Raw genomic sequence first — 17420 nt, forward strand, 5'->3', positions numbered from 1 at the left:
AGTTGAGACCGAAAAAATAAATGCATGCTACGTTTTTGCTAAAGGGTGTCCGGAGATGTTTGAATATATTGACATAGAAGACGGTGATATACTGATGTTGATGAAAACAGACAGCGAATCGTTTGACTTAACACTTTATCGTAGCGGAGTTGAGGTTGTTTTTAGAAAGAAGGAGGCAACTAAAGACAACTCAGTTGTTGAAATACCTAAACACACATACTATGAACACTTCAACTCTGTAAGTAATTTAAAGTAAGTTAAAATGGTTTGCTAGTCAATACGACTTATTTACAGATGTTATCGTATAACAGATCTTCACTGATCAAGAAGACTCAATCGACCAATTCATTACTGGGGTAATGAGTTTACATATTTTTACAATACAATATATTGATCCTCAGATGTTAATGAATTTTAAAAATCTTGGATGCAGATGAATGATGAGAAACATGAAGTGAATAAGAAAAGTGTTGAAAAAGAAAAGTTGAAGTCTGAAAGAAAGAGTTTTGTAAGTGAAGGAAATAACAACCAGACAAAAGAAGATGTAAGTCTTTGAAACATAATAACGGATAAATTATTTGTTCATATTATTATACATACTTAGTTGACGATTGTAGTTTAATTTGCTTTAATGTTACGGGCTGTAATAGCAGGTTAAAAAGAAAAGTAAACAGATTGCATCCGATTCTACATCTGAAGAACCTAAACAACTGATATGTTGTACAACTTATGATCATTCTACCATGTCAGCAACTGGACGACAAACACGAGATCGTTTGGTAAGTTAAGCATAAGTTAAGAAAATATTCCAATAAATATTTCTTGTACATTAACATAAATGCATGTTTGAAATTATAAGGTTAACAAAAATGGGAAAAGAAGTCAGATGGCGTTGAAGGAAAGCAATGAAGACGAAAAACGTGTTGCACATCAAAATTATGATCAAGAAAGTGGTGCGTATCAATTCAACAGCAAAGCAAATTATCGAATGGTATGTCATTTCTGTTATTTAATGAGAACAATTTACAACACCATTCATGAGGCTATTTATACGTATAGAATTACCAGTTAAACACATAACAATTGAACTTGGTTTGCAACAAAAAACCTTATAACAGTTGTTTTTTTTCTAAACAATAAAGTATAACTTCACTTATAACCTTCATAGAATAACTATAATAGATAATAGATACTAAATTATGTTTATTCGAAAATTAACAATTAATATTTGTTGCTGCTGACAATTATATCCAACACGGCTAATATACTTGTTAACTCTAACATCAATGCGGCGATTACTTGTAGAAGTTGTAAACAGAGCAAGGCTAACAAAGAAGGTGCATCAAATGAATGTCAGAAACATGGATTGGAAAACAGTTGTGAAGATAGTTAAGCGACAGAAGGATGGAAATGGATTTAGGTATGCGATTGAAGGGTGGCCAAGTTTCATAAAGGAAAATGATATTAGCACGGGTGACAATATGCATTTAACTTATGTAAAATCATGAATCCTCCTCATGTAAAATCTAGGGTAGTAACCCTAATTAGCTACATCGCCGCCACTCCTTAGGGTACATTGGGCCCTTGACGGTAAAGTAACCCCAAGAAAGTTTATGAAAACCATGTGTGTAGTTGGTGGATAAAGTAAATTGGTGGGACCCTTGGTTCTATGGTAGTAGAAAGGAGTGTTGCCACTAATTTAATGATGTTAGGGTAGTTTAGGATAAAAATGATGTGGCGATGTAAGATTAGAGGAGGATAGGATACATGAAAGGGTTTGGGGGATTGGTTTGTTTTCCCATAAAAATATGGGAGATTATCAGAATGGGTATGTGGGATGTAGAGGTGTTTTGATTTTTTTTTTTTTTTAACTTAAGAATGGGGGGAAGAGATAAGAAATGAGATGTGAATCCTTTAAGGCACATAATTAACGGAGTTTGTTATACATGGTCAATGGAGAGAGAAGAGTATTGCCACATAGGCGTCACATAAGAAGAATTAACACTAACTCACTTAAGAGTGTGGTATGTAGTGAGTGGTTAGTGATTTTTTATACAAATAATTTTCATGAGAGAAAATTGCTAATATGTCCCTAGGGTTTGGTAAAAAATGTCACTTTAATCCAAATAGTTTTTTTTTTTTTCTCATTTGGGTCCATGAGATTTTCAATTTTTGTCATTTTCGTCAGACCCCCTAACTTCGTCCAAATATCTCAATTAAGTCAAGAGTATCTTTGTCACTTTACATTTTTCTTTGGTTTTTACCATTTTTCATCTAAACCCTTTTAGTTATAAATATAAAACAAATTATTAATATATATATATATATATATATATATATATATATATATATATAGTGGAGAGTTCAAATAATATAAAACAAATTATTAATATATATATATATGTAGAGTAAACTGCAATTTTACCCCCTGAGGTTAGGGGTCATTGGCACCCTTACCCCCCCTAACGAAATAATTGCAATTTTACCCCGCACTGTTAACTGTTATGTCGCAATTCTACCCCCCGGCTTCAATTTTCTTGACCGGTCAACATAAACATGGAAGGGTCAAAGGGTATAAAAGTAATTTCACCAAAAATTGTACTTTATATATTAAAATAACCCCTAAACTCAACCTTACATCACAACCTTACCCCCTAAGTTTCCCCCCACTCTTCATTTCTTTCGGCGAAATTACTTCCCTCCGGCTTCTTCACCGGCGACCTCCACTCCATTCTCCTTCCCTCCGGCGACCTCCACTCCATCTTCTTCACCACTCCATCTTCTTCACCACTCCTTCTTCTTCACCACACGAGCACAGGATGACTGAACAGAATGCCATTATGCATCCAGCTCAACCGGCTGAGCCAGGGCCGGCGACCACACCACCGGCCACCATCGATCCAGCTGTGGTCCAGAGATCCTCCCTTTTCTCGCAATTTTCAGGTAAAATCAAACAACTAGTAATGGATGCTTGTGTATTTGCAGTGGACATGAGGATTCATGTTTCACTACGATCGATTGTGGTCTCATTGGTGCTCAAGATGCGAGGCTGCCCGTTCCTGCATTTCCAGTTTCCGCCTCAGCAGGAAATGGTTGTGTAGGATACTTAAACTCTAATCTTCTAGGTTCTTTTGGGTTAATATGTAGTGTAGGATACTTAAAATCTAATCTTCTAGGATCTTTTGGGTTAATGTGTTGGATCTTATGTTTGATCATAGAATACATTGACTGATTGGTTATATTACTCAGCTGTTAAGTTGATGGTATGTTTGACTGTTAAGTTTGATCAAATTAGTGGTGTTTGGTTTGATCATAGAACAGTGGTGTTTAGTTTGATCAAATTGGTTGTATTACTCAGCTGTTAAATTGATGGTATATTTGACTGTTAAGTTTGATCAAATTAGTGGTGTTTGGTTTGATCATAGAACAGTGGTGTTTGGTTTGATCAAATTGGTTATATTACTCTGCTGTTAATTTGAGTTTATGTGTAGGATCTTATGTTTGATCATAGAACACATGTGTAGTAATAATGGTGTTTGGTTTGATCATAGAACAGAACAGAGGTTCTGGTGTTTGGTGTTTGGTGTGATCATAGAACAGAATGTTGGTTATATTTGACCATTGTTAAGTTGCTGCTGTGGGTTAATGTTGCTGCTGTGGGTTAATGTTGCTGCTGTTAAGTTGCTGCTGATCATAGAACAGAATGCTACTGATTTAATGTTGCTGCTGTTAAGTTGCTGCTGATCATAGAACAGAATTCTACTGATTTAATGTTGCTGCTGTTAAGTTGCTGACTGTTAAATCAGAACTGTTGCTGTGTGTAATGCAAATGCAAATGCATTACAGAAGGTTTTACATGCCAGCTGTGGCTGATGCAATTGAGGCTTTATCAATGCTTTTAGCAATGGTTTTAAGCTACGGTTGAAGGTAATGGCTTTGATATAGTAAAGGTTCTGATGCATTTGCATTTGCAGAGGTTCTCATGCATTTGCATTCCAAAATTGCAATCGAATATTGAAATGAAAGTAAGACCTTGCATATTAAATTGTTACAACCTTGCATTCAATCATGAATTCAATCTTTGCATTCCTAATGCTTTGGTTGGTTAAAAGTAAGAATTCAGTCAACATATTTGATGCCAGGGGGTTTATATGGGTGGTTGAATCGAATATGGATGGTGGCGGGAAAGGTTTTGGAAGGTGCATGGGGTAATTTTGCTTCTAAACACAAATTATAGGGGGTTATAAGAAAGGGTATTTTAGTAATTTACCCCAAGTCAACAGATCAGGCAACATATTTGATTCCAGGGGGTAAACATGCGACATAACAGCAAACGTTGGGGGGTAAAACAAAAGGGTAAAATAGTCTTTTCACCCCCAAGTCAACAGACCGGTCAAGAAAATTGAAGCCGGGGGGTAGAATTGCGACATAACGGTTTAACAGTGGGGGGTAAAATTGCAATTATTTCGTTAGGGGAGGAGGGGGTAAGGGTGCCAATGACCCCTAACCTCAGGGGGTAAAATTGCAGTTTACTCATATATATATATATATATATATATATATATATATATATATATAGGGTCAGGATTTAGAGAAAACGATGAAAAGTTTGAGAACGCTTATCGTTCGTCCGATCAAAACAATCTATGGACTAGATTGGCGCGGTGGCATTTTCGTAACACGAATTCTATTGAGTCGACGCGCTTCATTAAGGGTAAAAAGGTCTTTACACTTCTATACCAAAACGCCAACTAATGAATAAAATGCCATTACTGGCCAAAACGCATCCCTATGTAAACAAAACATTCTCATACATAAGAACACACCTCCCCCAACCTGAAAACGCCATATTTCTACTATATAACATTAATCTTACAACGCCAAAAAATGCGAAACATCAAACACATCTACTCAAAAAACGCCATATTTTACTATATGCCAATCGTCTTAGAAAACGCCAAATCTCTCAAATATAAAAAATTTCCAAAAAATGGACTTTTCTTTCAAATACACTATTTCCTCAGAAAAACGCCAAAAATGCCAAAAATTGTTTCTTGTATATTCAATATTGTTCTACGCGAAGTTTCGGAAAATGCATTCTTTCCTGAGGTGCTGCGGCTCAAATAACATTTTGCTGAATGAGATGGACAAAACTTCAAGAAAAAGATACTGGGGTCAGACTTATGTCAGTTTTTGTGTTTTGTTATTGATGAATATTATAATGGCATGAATTAGACGAATGATACCGATGAGTGGTTTGAAAATACATATTCAAACAAAAAACTCATGTCATATTGTCTTTCCAAACTGCCAAAAAAACACAAGCATGACAAAGCCAAACCGCCAGTGAACATGTTTCAAAGAAGAAAGAGACTGACGACAGTGAAGATTTGAAAGATGAATTGTTTCTATTTTAATTTTTTTAATTTTCTTTTTCTGTTGTTTGTTATGTATTTTTCAACTTATAATAAAAAAATAACATTATATTAATAAAACGCCAAAAGTCATAATTATTGTGAAATGCCATAATGAAGTAAAACACCAAAAACTCTCAACCTATAATAAAAGTAATTTTGAGAAGAATGTATTAAAAGCTAAAAATGGAAACAAACGCCAAAAACTACTTAAAGCCATTAAAAAACGCCAAACTTGGAAGATGGAATGTCTAAGACCATAAAAACTCATAAAAACCTTAACAAAATCAGAAAAAAACACACCCAGTAACTGAAAAGACGGCTACTTTATTAGTATCATTTATTATAAATAAAAATCCCGCCTAAACTACGCGCCAAAAACATCCTATAAGAGAGACGTCTCTGCACAATCAACTGATCACACCACCAAAAAAATAAACGTCATCTTTCCAACAAACCATTCACTTTAAAACGCCAAAAAATATACTTAAAAAGGCCAGAGATGCGGAACGTTGTTTCTTCTTTATTGAGTATTATTCAGAATAAAGTTTCATTGAATGGATTCTACTTTGAGGTGGGTATATCTATAAGCTTTTGCTGAATGAGATGGACAAATTATCATGAAAAAACGAAGAAAAAAAGACTATTACCCCTTAATGAAGACGAGCGTTATGTAGGAAAAAAAAAGGATCTACATAAGGTATTCAAAACAGGTTCAGAACGCCAAAAAGATTAAAGTAGAAGAGGCTGATGACAGTGAAGATTTGGAAGAGAAATTAGATTATAATTTTTTTTTTCAGTTTCTATTGTTTGTTATCTAATTCTCTGATTTTATTATCTAATTCTTTACTAAAAAAAATTAATATAAAACGCCAAAAACACCAAAACGATTGATATTGTGAAAACTGAGAGAACGGATGCTAGCAAAGCACGATGTTGCTATAAAACGCCTAAAACGCTAAACAAGGTATTACTGAAAAATCAACACTAATTCACCGATAAAATTGAACGAAACAGTAATTGCTAAACAGTAAAATGAAGAGACGGTAACATTATTGCCAAACATTTATTATATTAAAAGCCAGTACATGGAAAACTGAATTTATTTATCTTTTCAAAACGCCATAATTGTCTGTCAAATTATAGACTTGTATCCTACTTGATATAATAAACAACAAGAAAATTACTGATGTTTTTTTACATCATAGATATTGCATCCTTATATAAAAAACAATAAAAACGCCAAAATATTAACTATGATCCTGATCTACAAACAATAAAACGCGGCATATTTATTAAACGCCAAAAAAATGAAAACGGGATGTGACACGCGTTTAAAAAAAGAAAATATGAAAGGACAAAAAAACCCCTCCGTCCTTCTATATGTCGCGTGACACGTATTAGGCCAGGAAGCGTTCTCACTGTTCTCACACTTTTGAGCGTTTTCTCCTGATCCCGTTTCTTTATATATATATATATATATATATATATATATAGGATAATGCTTGGGAGAAAACCCTAAAAATTTTAAAAAACCCTAGAAAACCCAACCTCCCGACATTTTTTTTTTGAAAAAAATAACACATGTAATATACATGTTTTTAAGAGTTTTGGGCCAAAACAGAAAAGCGCCGAAGGATTATTTAAAAAAAATAAACAAATTTCGGCAACTTTTGTGACTAACATGTGTTAGACAAAAAATGCTGAAACTTGTTTATTTTTTTTAAAATATTCCTTCGGCGCTTTTTTGTTTTTTTTGGCCCAAAATTCTTAAAAACATGTATATTACATGTGTTATTTTTTTGAAAAAAAAGATGTCGGGAGGTTGGGTTTTCTAGGGTTTTTTAAAATTTTTAGGGTTTTCTATATAACCCTACCCTCTATATATATATATATTGTTACATAACTTTATTATAGTATAACATATATACGCACTCTCATCTTCATCCACCCTTTTCACCATCATCTGAGAACAAAGTTTCACGACCATCGACCACCACCATCTCATACCTCCATCATTAACAACCATCTCATATCACCACCATTCACCAACATCTTAAATAACCACCGTTCACCACCATTGTTTGGCAAAACTAAAATCAAACCCAAAATGAAACCATATCATAATCAGACCCAAAACCAAACCATCGCTCCTCTTGTAAGCCCTATTTAGAGAAACCCTAATTTGTGCGTTTACCATCATGATCACCCACATTAGCCACCACCCCCATGATCTCCACCAACTACCACTACCACCACCAACAAACCGCAACAACAACGAGAATCAAACAATTTACGACATAAAGAGAGTCAAGGGTTTCTAGTCTGTCACTACTAGATTTGTTTCTCGGAACTAACCCGAACAAGCACAACCACAGTCGCTAAAAACAACCACCATCGAAACCCTAAGTCTGTTGCAGGAAACAAGAGACCACCGTCGCCGGTGGCGGCGGAACCCTAGCCGCCTGTGTTTCACCGAATCTGCCCATTGAATCGGTTGCAACTTACGAGTATCAAAACCGTATGAAAGCCAATCGGAGGTGGAGGTAGGTGACGGTGTTGGTGGTATGTGGAGTAGTGACCTGACAGTGGTGGGGAGGGAATCTGGGGATGGCGGTTTGCGTGCGTGTATAAGTGATAGCTTTGTGTGTATATATATATATATATATATATATATATATATGTGTGTGTGTGTTTTATTTATAATAATATAATAATTATTATAATTATGATTATAATTAAATGATTGAAAGAAAAAAATTATAAATGTAAGAAGGGTTTTGGATGAAAACAACAAAAACAAAAGATAATTGTAAAGTAGGGATGAGATCGGTATCATACCGGTACCGATACCACATTTACTGAAACCGTAATTGAGGAAAATTGGAAACCGAATACCGTACTGAATATATCGGTTCGGTACTGGTTTTTTGGTATTTGGTCGCATTGGTACCGCTTTGATGTTTTCTATTGTTTTATATAAAAAAATAAGGAAAAATTACAAGTTTTGTCCTTTATCTTTATACCACTTTTCAGGCGGCGTCCTTTTTAACGAATGTTGACAGGAGGTGTCCTTTACTAGGTATTTCGTTGCAAGTTTAGTCCTTTACACCCAACCCAGTTAAAAAACCCAGTTAATTGTTGACAAGCGGTGTCCTTTACTAGGTATTTTGTTGCAAGTTTAGTCCTTTACCTAGGTATTTTGTTGCAAGTTTAGTCCTTTACACCCAACAATTAACAGGGTTTTTTAATTGGGTTGGGTGTAAAGGACTAAACTTGCAATAAAATACCTAGTAAAGGACACCGCATGTCAACATTCGTTTAAAAGGACAACGTTTGAAAAGTGATATAAAGATAAATGACAATTTTTTCAAAAAAATATCATGTCTAACACATCCATCCATCCTACAAAGTCAATTAGTAAACCATACAAACCAAAAAAATAGAAGAATTTTTCATATGTTTAGTTCATATCTTTTTTTCAAATATATATAAAAGTCAATTATTCATTATCTATACAAAAGAGTTGAATACCCAGGTTAATTTGGTTACAATAATATAATTCTAGTATAACACAAATCAATAGCAAATATAATATAGTTTATTTTCTATAGTCAGTAGTTAGGATTTCCTTATTTAAGTATCATTACTAGTATAATGATTTATTAGGCTAAAGGGTATGGGGTCATGGTTGGGACATGATTTGTCATGTAGGAACATGAATAGAATACTACACCACCCCCTTGCTTGATCCACCATGGTTCTCATGGATTAAACCATGGCAACCATGGTCCTAGTTTCCATTTTTCATGATTTTCTTTCCTTTTTCTTTAGACAAAAATTAACTAAAATAAATAAGGAGATAGTGTTTGGGTCATGACCACACCCCTAAGGTAGTGGTTTTAAATGGTGGATTAGAGATGGATGACATGGTGATGATGTGGAGGGTCATGGTGGTCATATGGGTCATGACCACACCCTATAGCCTTAGAGAAGTAAAGATCAAATCAAAAGTTTATTTTGTCTAAGTATGATGAGAAGGAAACTTAATGGTTAAGATGAAAGTGTAGGAGAAAGACGGAGTGCAAGTGTATCTTAGAAAAATCTTATTTATGGACTTTCTCTTTCCACATGCAAGCCACATGCATATTCCATCCCCATTTTTTAAACCTTCATAACTTTTTTATACGACATTATTTTTTCATAAAAATTTCACCGTAAAATCGAGCGTCTTTTTATCTTTAATTTGAGTACCATATTGCTATATAAAATATGAAGACTAAAAAACCCACTAAAATGTGTTGTATTTTTATGTTGTATAACATTTTTTGCTGGATTTTTGTATTATATTTTTTTGCTGAATTTTTTTGTTTTAAATTTTTTTTTCTCAAGTTTTTGTGCTGGATTTTTTTACTACATTTTTGCTAAATTTTTTCGTGCTATATTTTTTTATACTAGATTTTTTTGTGCTACATTTTTTTGTACTACATTTTTTGTGCTATATTTTTTCTACTAGATTTTTGTGCTAGAGTTTTTTGTACTAGATTTTTTTTTGTTGTATTTTTAAAAAACAAAAGGGGTGGCACATGTCATTTTCACTCCTATTTATAACGACCAAAATGCCCTTCATTCTTACTTATTAGGAAGGCCACATGTCATCATTACAATTTTTCTTAGACTACTTAGGCAAAATCCACTTTTTAATATCCATTTCTTTTGTATCGAACATTTTTTATCTATCTATATTTTTCTTATCTTAATACAGTATTAGATAATATTAAACTATCATGACTTAATGTTAAAACATATGTTAACGTAGATATATGCTTCAACTATATTTAATAGTCTAGTGCTAACTTTCATATAGAGATAAACAAAAACATCAGAATTGCCTAACTATTCTTTTCCCCTAACTACAATAATATAAATTCAAGTATCATCACAACGATAGCAAATAATATAGTTTATGATACCTTGAAGAAGATGGCTTTATTGATCGGAGATTATAGATTAAAATATCGTACTAGATTATAGATAACATGGAAATATAAATTAATTATATAATTGCCAAAAAAAACTGCGTGGAATTCCTTAAGGAAAAATTCGATACTAATACCGCTTTTTACCAAAAAAATACCGATACTGAAATTTGAAAAATCTAATACCGGTACCATTTATAATTATTCAGTACGACATTAGTATGGCACCGGCATTTCAGTAAAAAAATCGCATCCCTATTGTAAAGTGACCAAATACCCCCGGCTTAACGGGGCGACTTGAGGGGGGGAGGGGGGGGGGGGTGGATGGAGTTAGGGCAGATGATGAAAATAGGAGAAATGGAAACCTTAAGGACCCAAATGAGAAAAAAAAACATGTGAACTTAAAATGACATATCTGACCAAACATTAGGAACTAAAATGACAATTTACACTTTTCATAATTTTAAAACAAGTATTTACTAAATAAAAGTAAAGTATAAAGATAATATTAAATGAGTGGCGATGATTTTTTTTTTTTTTAAACGGCTAATTTCTTTAATTCACTGTCGTCTGTGAGACTTGAACCTAAGACCTTACCCTTCCCAACCTATGTGTTTTAAAGACTTTGTCTTTACCAATGAACCACCACCCCATTGGTGAATGGTGATGATATTAATTTTCGATTCAAGCATGTGTCAAAAGTGTAAAAACCATTCATGAGACAAAAATTGTATAACTCAATTTCAGTAAAATTTATATTGGAATGTCTAGGGAAAAAAAGCAAAACCGTGTATATCATTTTATTTTTAAATCGAGTACAAATAAAATTATTTGAGATAAATAAAATTGAACTATAAATTGAATATTACAATAAAATATTGGAAAAAACAAATACAATAGGTGGCTGTATATCATTGGTTGGCCCTGCCAATGAGCTAGTGGTGGAGTGGTAAGGGAGAGATCTTGTGTTTCATGTGACCCAAGTTCAATTCCTACCCCTAGCATTTAGTTTCTGCGGCACCTGGTGATGATGGGAGACTAGGCGAGTAGGCGGCGATCGCTAGTTTGATCCTTGAACTGAGCGGGTTTTACCTCACCGCCTGTCGTGCCTTCGGGCCAGTGTTCACGGGCTTCGGCCCTAGGTGAGGGTTTTCCCCGGTTCGAAAGGCGAGTGTATCACGATGTGGTGAATTTCGTCAGTAGCCCATTTGGAGTATTCGTTGACCGTTCAAAAAAAAATAAAAAAAAATCATTGGTTGGCCCTTTTTGCATATGATGCCTCATGTTCATGAGTAGGCTCATACTCTCACCACTTGCACAACACTCAAGCATGGGCAGCGTAGTGTTCACGTGAGCATGAGTTAACATGACTTGCTCCGTCTCTCGGCTCACAAGCATACACACTAAGGGGCTGTTTGGCTAAGCTTATTGGAATGACTTATTTAGTTATTTACTTATTTGAAAAGCAAATAAGTCATAATGGAATGACTTATTTACTTATTCCTCTCATATAATAAGCTAACCCAAACACCTTTTAACTTTTCAAAAAGTAAATAAGTAAATAAGTCACTAAAATAAGCTTAGCCAAACAGCCTCTAAAGAGCAAAATCACGTAATTATATTTGAGCTAACAATTATTAAAATAATCGTTTGGACTTTAAAAATCAATTCGTAGTGAATTTGATCAAATATAGAAGTAGATTCATCTAACTACTACAAAAGCTAAGCTTTGTTCTCGACTGCGTACCTCCTTCCCCTTCTCCTCGGCAACATCATTTGTGCCGCTGAATAACACCATCTCTATCTCAAGTTTCGACACTAAGAACAACATCAAAGAAGAAAAGGTCTAGATATTCACAATTTCCTAGTCCAAAACCGTGACGTTTCTAGCTATTCACAATTTCCTAGTCCAAAACCGTGACGTTTCTCTTTTTAGCGTCTTAACCATGGAATTGGTTTAACCGCTATACCATTTGCGTTATTAGCCAAAATCACACATGTAACTTCAGAATCGTACCAATGAAGGGATCTTTGTTCGCGCAACATGGTGTTTTAAATGAGTTATACTTTTATGTAATTATCTGTGATTTGTAATGACCAAGTATTTTTTTTTTTTTTGAACGGTCAACAAATCCTTCAAATTGGCTACTGACGAAATTCATCACATCGGGATACACTCGCCTTCCGAACCGGGAAAAACCCTCACCTAGGGCCAAAGCCCGTAAACACTCGCCTGAAGGCACGATAGTAATTGAACCTGGGACCAAGTAATCATTTGTGATGACCAAATGATTATATGTTCTTTGATGAGTCATATCACTATTTAATGTTCGATCAAAATAGCTATTCACGTACTTTACATGATTAAATCTTGTTTTTTTTTTCTTTTGTTTTTTTTATAGAAACAAACAACTTATCTCAAAAAAAAAAAAAAAAGTAATAGAATGACCATAGAAACCAACACATTAATAGTTCATTTCCTTCATCAAATTACACATCTAAGAGTGTTATTTGTGTTCTACTAACTACAATGGGAAAATCATGCCAACATCAAGATTTCTTGCATCTATGGCAATTTGCCCATCACTACTCTATCCACACCCCCACTTGCTCCTTGACCCATAACAAAACTGTACCCATTTTGCCCTTCAACTTGTCACCCATTTCAACTTGATAATATGTTCTAAATGGGCCCAAATTCCTTCACATCTTCTATGGCAATATGTACCTTGCCCATAAACCATTGTACAACTACAAACGAAACTTAAAGAGTTTTCACATCTGAAAGGGCTTTGGTGTGTACATAAACATGTCCTGTAACGGGGACAGTTGAAAGTCGTTATAGTATTGCGATTGAGGGGTAAAACCGTCATCTTGAAACGGGTCCATGTAACTAAACCCAACATCATTTTGTTTCGGGTCACTTTGGACCTCTCTTTCGTGTTCAGGACTTGAATCCGTATGTAACGTCGGAACTGATTCCGACGTATCGAAATGAAACACGTCATTCATGACGTGATGTGGTACTGACGCCGGTGGATGTACCGCGGGTGGAGGGGTATTTTGGGTAATTTTGGGTTTCGTTTCAACCTCCATTTCTGATGATTGATTATCATTGACATAGTGCTTCTCTAGGGTCCCTTTCTTGTTGTATATTCGACATAATACCCAATCATCTAACTGCAAAATACAAATCAAATCAAGTAATTAATATCTTTTTCATTGTTTCAAAAGCATTGTTAATGAATTATTAAATTAATAGTTTAGTGCTATTTGGATCACTATAAAAGATTTATAGTGGTGGTTAAGTGTTGTACTTCACACAACAAATCAAATCTTTTGTTGTATTTATCCTAAAAAAATCTAGAAATTGATGTTATAAAAAAACTTTTATAGTATAAAATTGATGTATTTATCCTAAAAAATTCTAGAAATTGATGTTATAAAAAAAACTATTATAGTGTACAAGTTAAAAAAAAAGGTTTTTGAGAGGGTGTCTTAGCGGGGGCAAACGATAAGGTTTGCTTCCGTCACACCCTCTCCAAACTTCACCAATAACTCTATTAAGAGTAGAATTATACCCTAAGATTGTTGTTCCGCTTGCCGGCGGATCGATCAACATTAGCAAGACGATACTCGTGCATTATCCAATTGGTTTTGACCCCTCTCGGAGCTTTTCCGGCGTAGAACACAAGCGCCTTCTTAATCCCAACCGGCTTCGGTTTCCCAATCGGTTTATCCGCTCCCGTGGCCTTCCAATAACCCGTTCCAGCCGCTCTATTCGGCCGTGATCCATTCGGGTACTTCCTATCTCTCGGCGAGAAGAAGTACCACTCCTTTTCTCCATACAAAGCCATTTCTGTTCAAATCAATCCACATAACAAAGTCAAAAAACCAGTATTATTTTATTCATAAACCACAAAAAAATGTTCAGCTAAAATCAGCTACGCTGAGTGAGTGAATTTTAGTTTAAATCAGGTAACTATAAACTTTAGCAAATAACATTTAATGAACACTTGTTTTATATCTCCTAGAATAAATGAATTTGATTAAAAGGTGTAAAGACACGATATAAATAAATAAAGGCTGTTTGGTAGCCCTCTGAATGGTCATTAAGAGGCTACCTCTTAAGACCCCCCGTAACGGGGCGTTTTTTTTAAAAAAATTTGCAAAAAAACGCCGGATAACGCCGGAACCCCCATTACATGGGGCGTTTCCGGGCGTTTTTTTTGAAAAAAAATGGTGGTGGCGTGGTTTTAAAAACGCTGAACAATGGTTTGAATGCCCAATCAATTGAGGACATGTGGGTTTAGAGAGAGAGATGGGGTTGTGGCCGGATTTTTTGGCCGGATTTTTGGCCGGATTTTTGGCCGGATTTTCTGGGTTTGCAGGGTTTGCAGAAGGGAAGAAGAATGGGAATGAAGAAGAAGAAAGGTTTTTTTTTAAAACTTTGATATTGACACTTAGGCCCCTATACTTTTAAACTTTATTATTTTCTGTATTTTTATTTTACTTTCTGTTTTTTATTTTCTGTATTTTTATTTTCTTTATTTTTAAGTTCTGTTTTTAATATTTTAGTATTGTATTTTTTTATGTTTTAAATTAAAAAAAATAATTAGGAAATGATTGCATGGGCATTATTTGAATAATGCCCCACTACACCATTTTATGGTATAATGCCCCTTGCTGACTGGGCTGCCACATGGCGCAAAACGCCCCATGGAGGGGGCATTATAATGTTTAACCATTACGCATGGTCTTAATGGAACCATTAAGAATTTTACCAATGAAAAGGTAGAAGAATGTGACATGTGATGATTTACCATTCAGAGGTTACCTCTTAACTATTCAGACTTGAGGTTACCTCTTATTCATTCAGAGGTTTTAAACCATTAAGAGGTAGCATCTGAATGGTCATTAAGAGGCTACCAAACAGCCCCTAATTACTGTTTTCGTCCATATGGTTTGTCAAAAATCACTATTTCAGTCCATTAGTTTAAAAATTGCGATTTCAGTCCCTGTGATATCAATTTCGTAACCATTTCAGTCCACCTCGTAACCATTTCAGTCCCTGTACTAACAGAATAAATGGATTGAAATGGTTACGAAAGTGAAACTACAAGGACTGAAATCGCAATTTTTAAACTAATGAACTGAAATAGTAATTTTTGACAAATCACAGAGACAAAAACAGTAATTAACTCATAAATGAAAGTGAGATTTTACTGGATACGTTTATTTCTTTTCTTTCAAATTGGGGAAAACCGAATCAAGACAACAAGCGAACGAAACTCAAAATTACCAGGAAGCTGCCAGGGATCGAACTTATACAGATCAATCTCAGCAATAATCGGGACCGAAATCGGCTGAGACGCGCATTTCCGACACAAATAATGCATAACTAGCTCATCATCCGTCGGGTGAAACCTAAACCCGGGCGGCAACTCCAAATTATCACAAGTCATTCCACAAAACCAACAACTTGTTCCTTGTAATAATAAAGTCAAAGAAAAGCTTGTTAATGTAAAGTTGTATGTTATCCAAAATGTTTTCAGCAGAGTGAGGTTTAGAGCAAGGTATAGAGATATATATAAAGGTATAATGAACACGTGGAAGATTGCATCTGGAACATGAAAACGTCGCTTCGATGAACGAGCAGGAGAGAGAAATTGCTTGGATAAGAAGGCTTGGTTCGAGGTTGTTCTTCTTGAGGGTGGTTTTGTATATGTATATGAACTGTGAAATTATAATAATATAGTGTAGTGGGCTAATGAAGGGGTGACGCGTGTCCGTGGGGCCCAGGAGGGGAAGGGGTGATGGTGTCACTGCGTTCGTCATGTTGTTTGGACGGATACGGTGCATAGGTGCTGCTTTGACTCGTGTCTGGGTTCGTCATCGAACGAGGTGGATACATTCTCCATCAATCATTTGTATGTTTAAAAGGTAGGAGTTAATATATTATCTGGCTACAGTAAAGATGATATTTATGATATATTATTCATAGAAAAAGAAATGAAACAGTTTATTTTTATACGTATATTGAGAAAATCATTAGAACAATTATTTCTTGTCTGTTATATTTTTAATAATCCATACGAATGTTATAAAACAAGATGGCAATAAGATACGTGAAACTTTGGTCATATATGTGATTGCTACTCCAGTGACGAAGCTTGACAATGAAGATGTGAGGTCGAAAACGTATATACACAAAAATTTCTGTAGAACCGGGGGGTCGAAAACGTATATACTAAAAAATTTATATACGAAAACTACATATATAACACTACTGAGCGAAAAGTTCGGGGGGTCGGACGCCCCCTCGGCCCCTCTTAAGTTGCGCCCCTACGCTACTCGCTTTTTGTTAATGAAACATTTCTTTGATGAAGGTATTTATCCGCGACTAACTGGAGTAGACACCTCGTACTTGTTAGGATTTAATAATTTTTTTTTCTTAATGTGTTGTTCTTTATGTGAAATTGTTTTTATTTAAATTGCAAATAAGCGAATGTAACAATATAGATCAAATGATTTACATGTAAATTAAAAATATCTTTCGATCAACTAAATAATGGAAGCAAAAGTTAGGCGAATATAAGGTAGATGACATTTGTTTGCTAAACACATGCAATGTTTTCGGGTTGGAATGGACCGGTTAGACTGGGACTGGGGAACAAAGTTGGTCCGGTTAAGCACTTGTAAGATGTTAGGCGTTAGTCGACTGAATCTGTAACCTAGTTTAGTGAGTTGGTTAAATTATGCTTGCTTTTATGGAGGGGGGTTTTGGTGGTCCATCAAGTCGGTGAGATGGGTTCAACGTACAAGTGGGCGAATAGGACCTAAAGCAAGCTAAAATTAATTATTATTGTGACATTGTGAAATTTTAACCCATGACCACTTGGTAGTTATTATATCAAATCACTCAGTTTGAGGACTGAACCATGACCCAAACTGAAACCAAAACTGTTAAACAAACCGACAAAAACCTGAGCGTCTAAAACGCCAACCGGTTTTCACTTTCCATTAA

General features: G+C 34.9%; 1 protein-coding gene across 1 annotated transcript; it reads right to left on the reverse strand.

The window, feature by feature from the left end:
* Positions 1 to 12838: 12838 nt before the first annotated feature.
* LOC110925797 (NAC domain-containing protein 2) lies at positions 12839 to 16115 on the reverse strand. Its single transcript, XM_022169629.2, has 3 exons — positions 15696 to 16115; positions 13975 to 14252; positions 12839 to 13573 (listed from the first exon to the last, which is right to left on the reverse strand). Exons 1-3 carry the CDS (start codon positions 15856 to 15858, stop codon positions 13169 to 13171), a joined length of 846 nt encoding a protein of 281 aa, XP_022025321.1. The 5' UTR covers positions 15859 to 16115; the 3' UTR covers positions 12839 to 13168.
* Between the last annotated feature and the right edge of the window lie 1305 nt (positions 16116 to 17420).

The sequence above is a fragment of the Helianthus annuus genome, chromosome 17, assembly GCF_002127325.2.
Source record: "Helianthus annuus cultivar XRQ/B chromosome 17, HanXRQr2.0-SUNRISE, whole genome shotgun sequence".
In the NCBI taxonomy this organism is placed as follows: Eukaryota; Viridiplantae; Streptophyta; class Magnoliopsida; order Asterales; family Asteraceae; genus Helianthus; species Helianthus annuus.

Bases quoted from the DNA above. Each gene is read 5' to 3' on its own strand.
- LOC110925797 (XM_022169629.2), bottom strand. From the start codon at position 15,858: ATGACTTGTGATAATTTGGAGTTGCCGCCCGGGTTTAGGTTTCACCCG. The intron at 14,253-15,695 runs GTAATTTTGAGT...TGATTTGAACAG, and splicing joins CGATCCCTGGCAGCTTCCTG to AAATGGCTTTGTATGGAGAA. The intron at 13,574-13,974 runs GTATAATTCTAC...TGTATTTTGCAG, and splicing joins AGCGGAACAACAATCTTAGG to TTAGATGATTGGGTATTATG.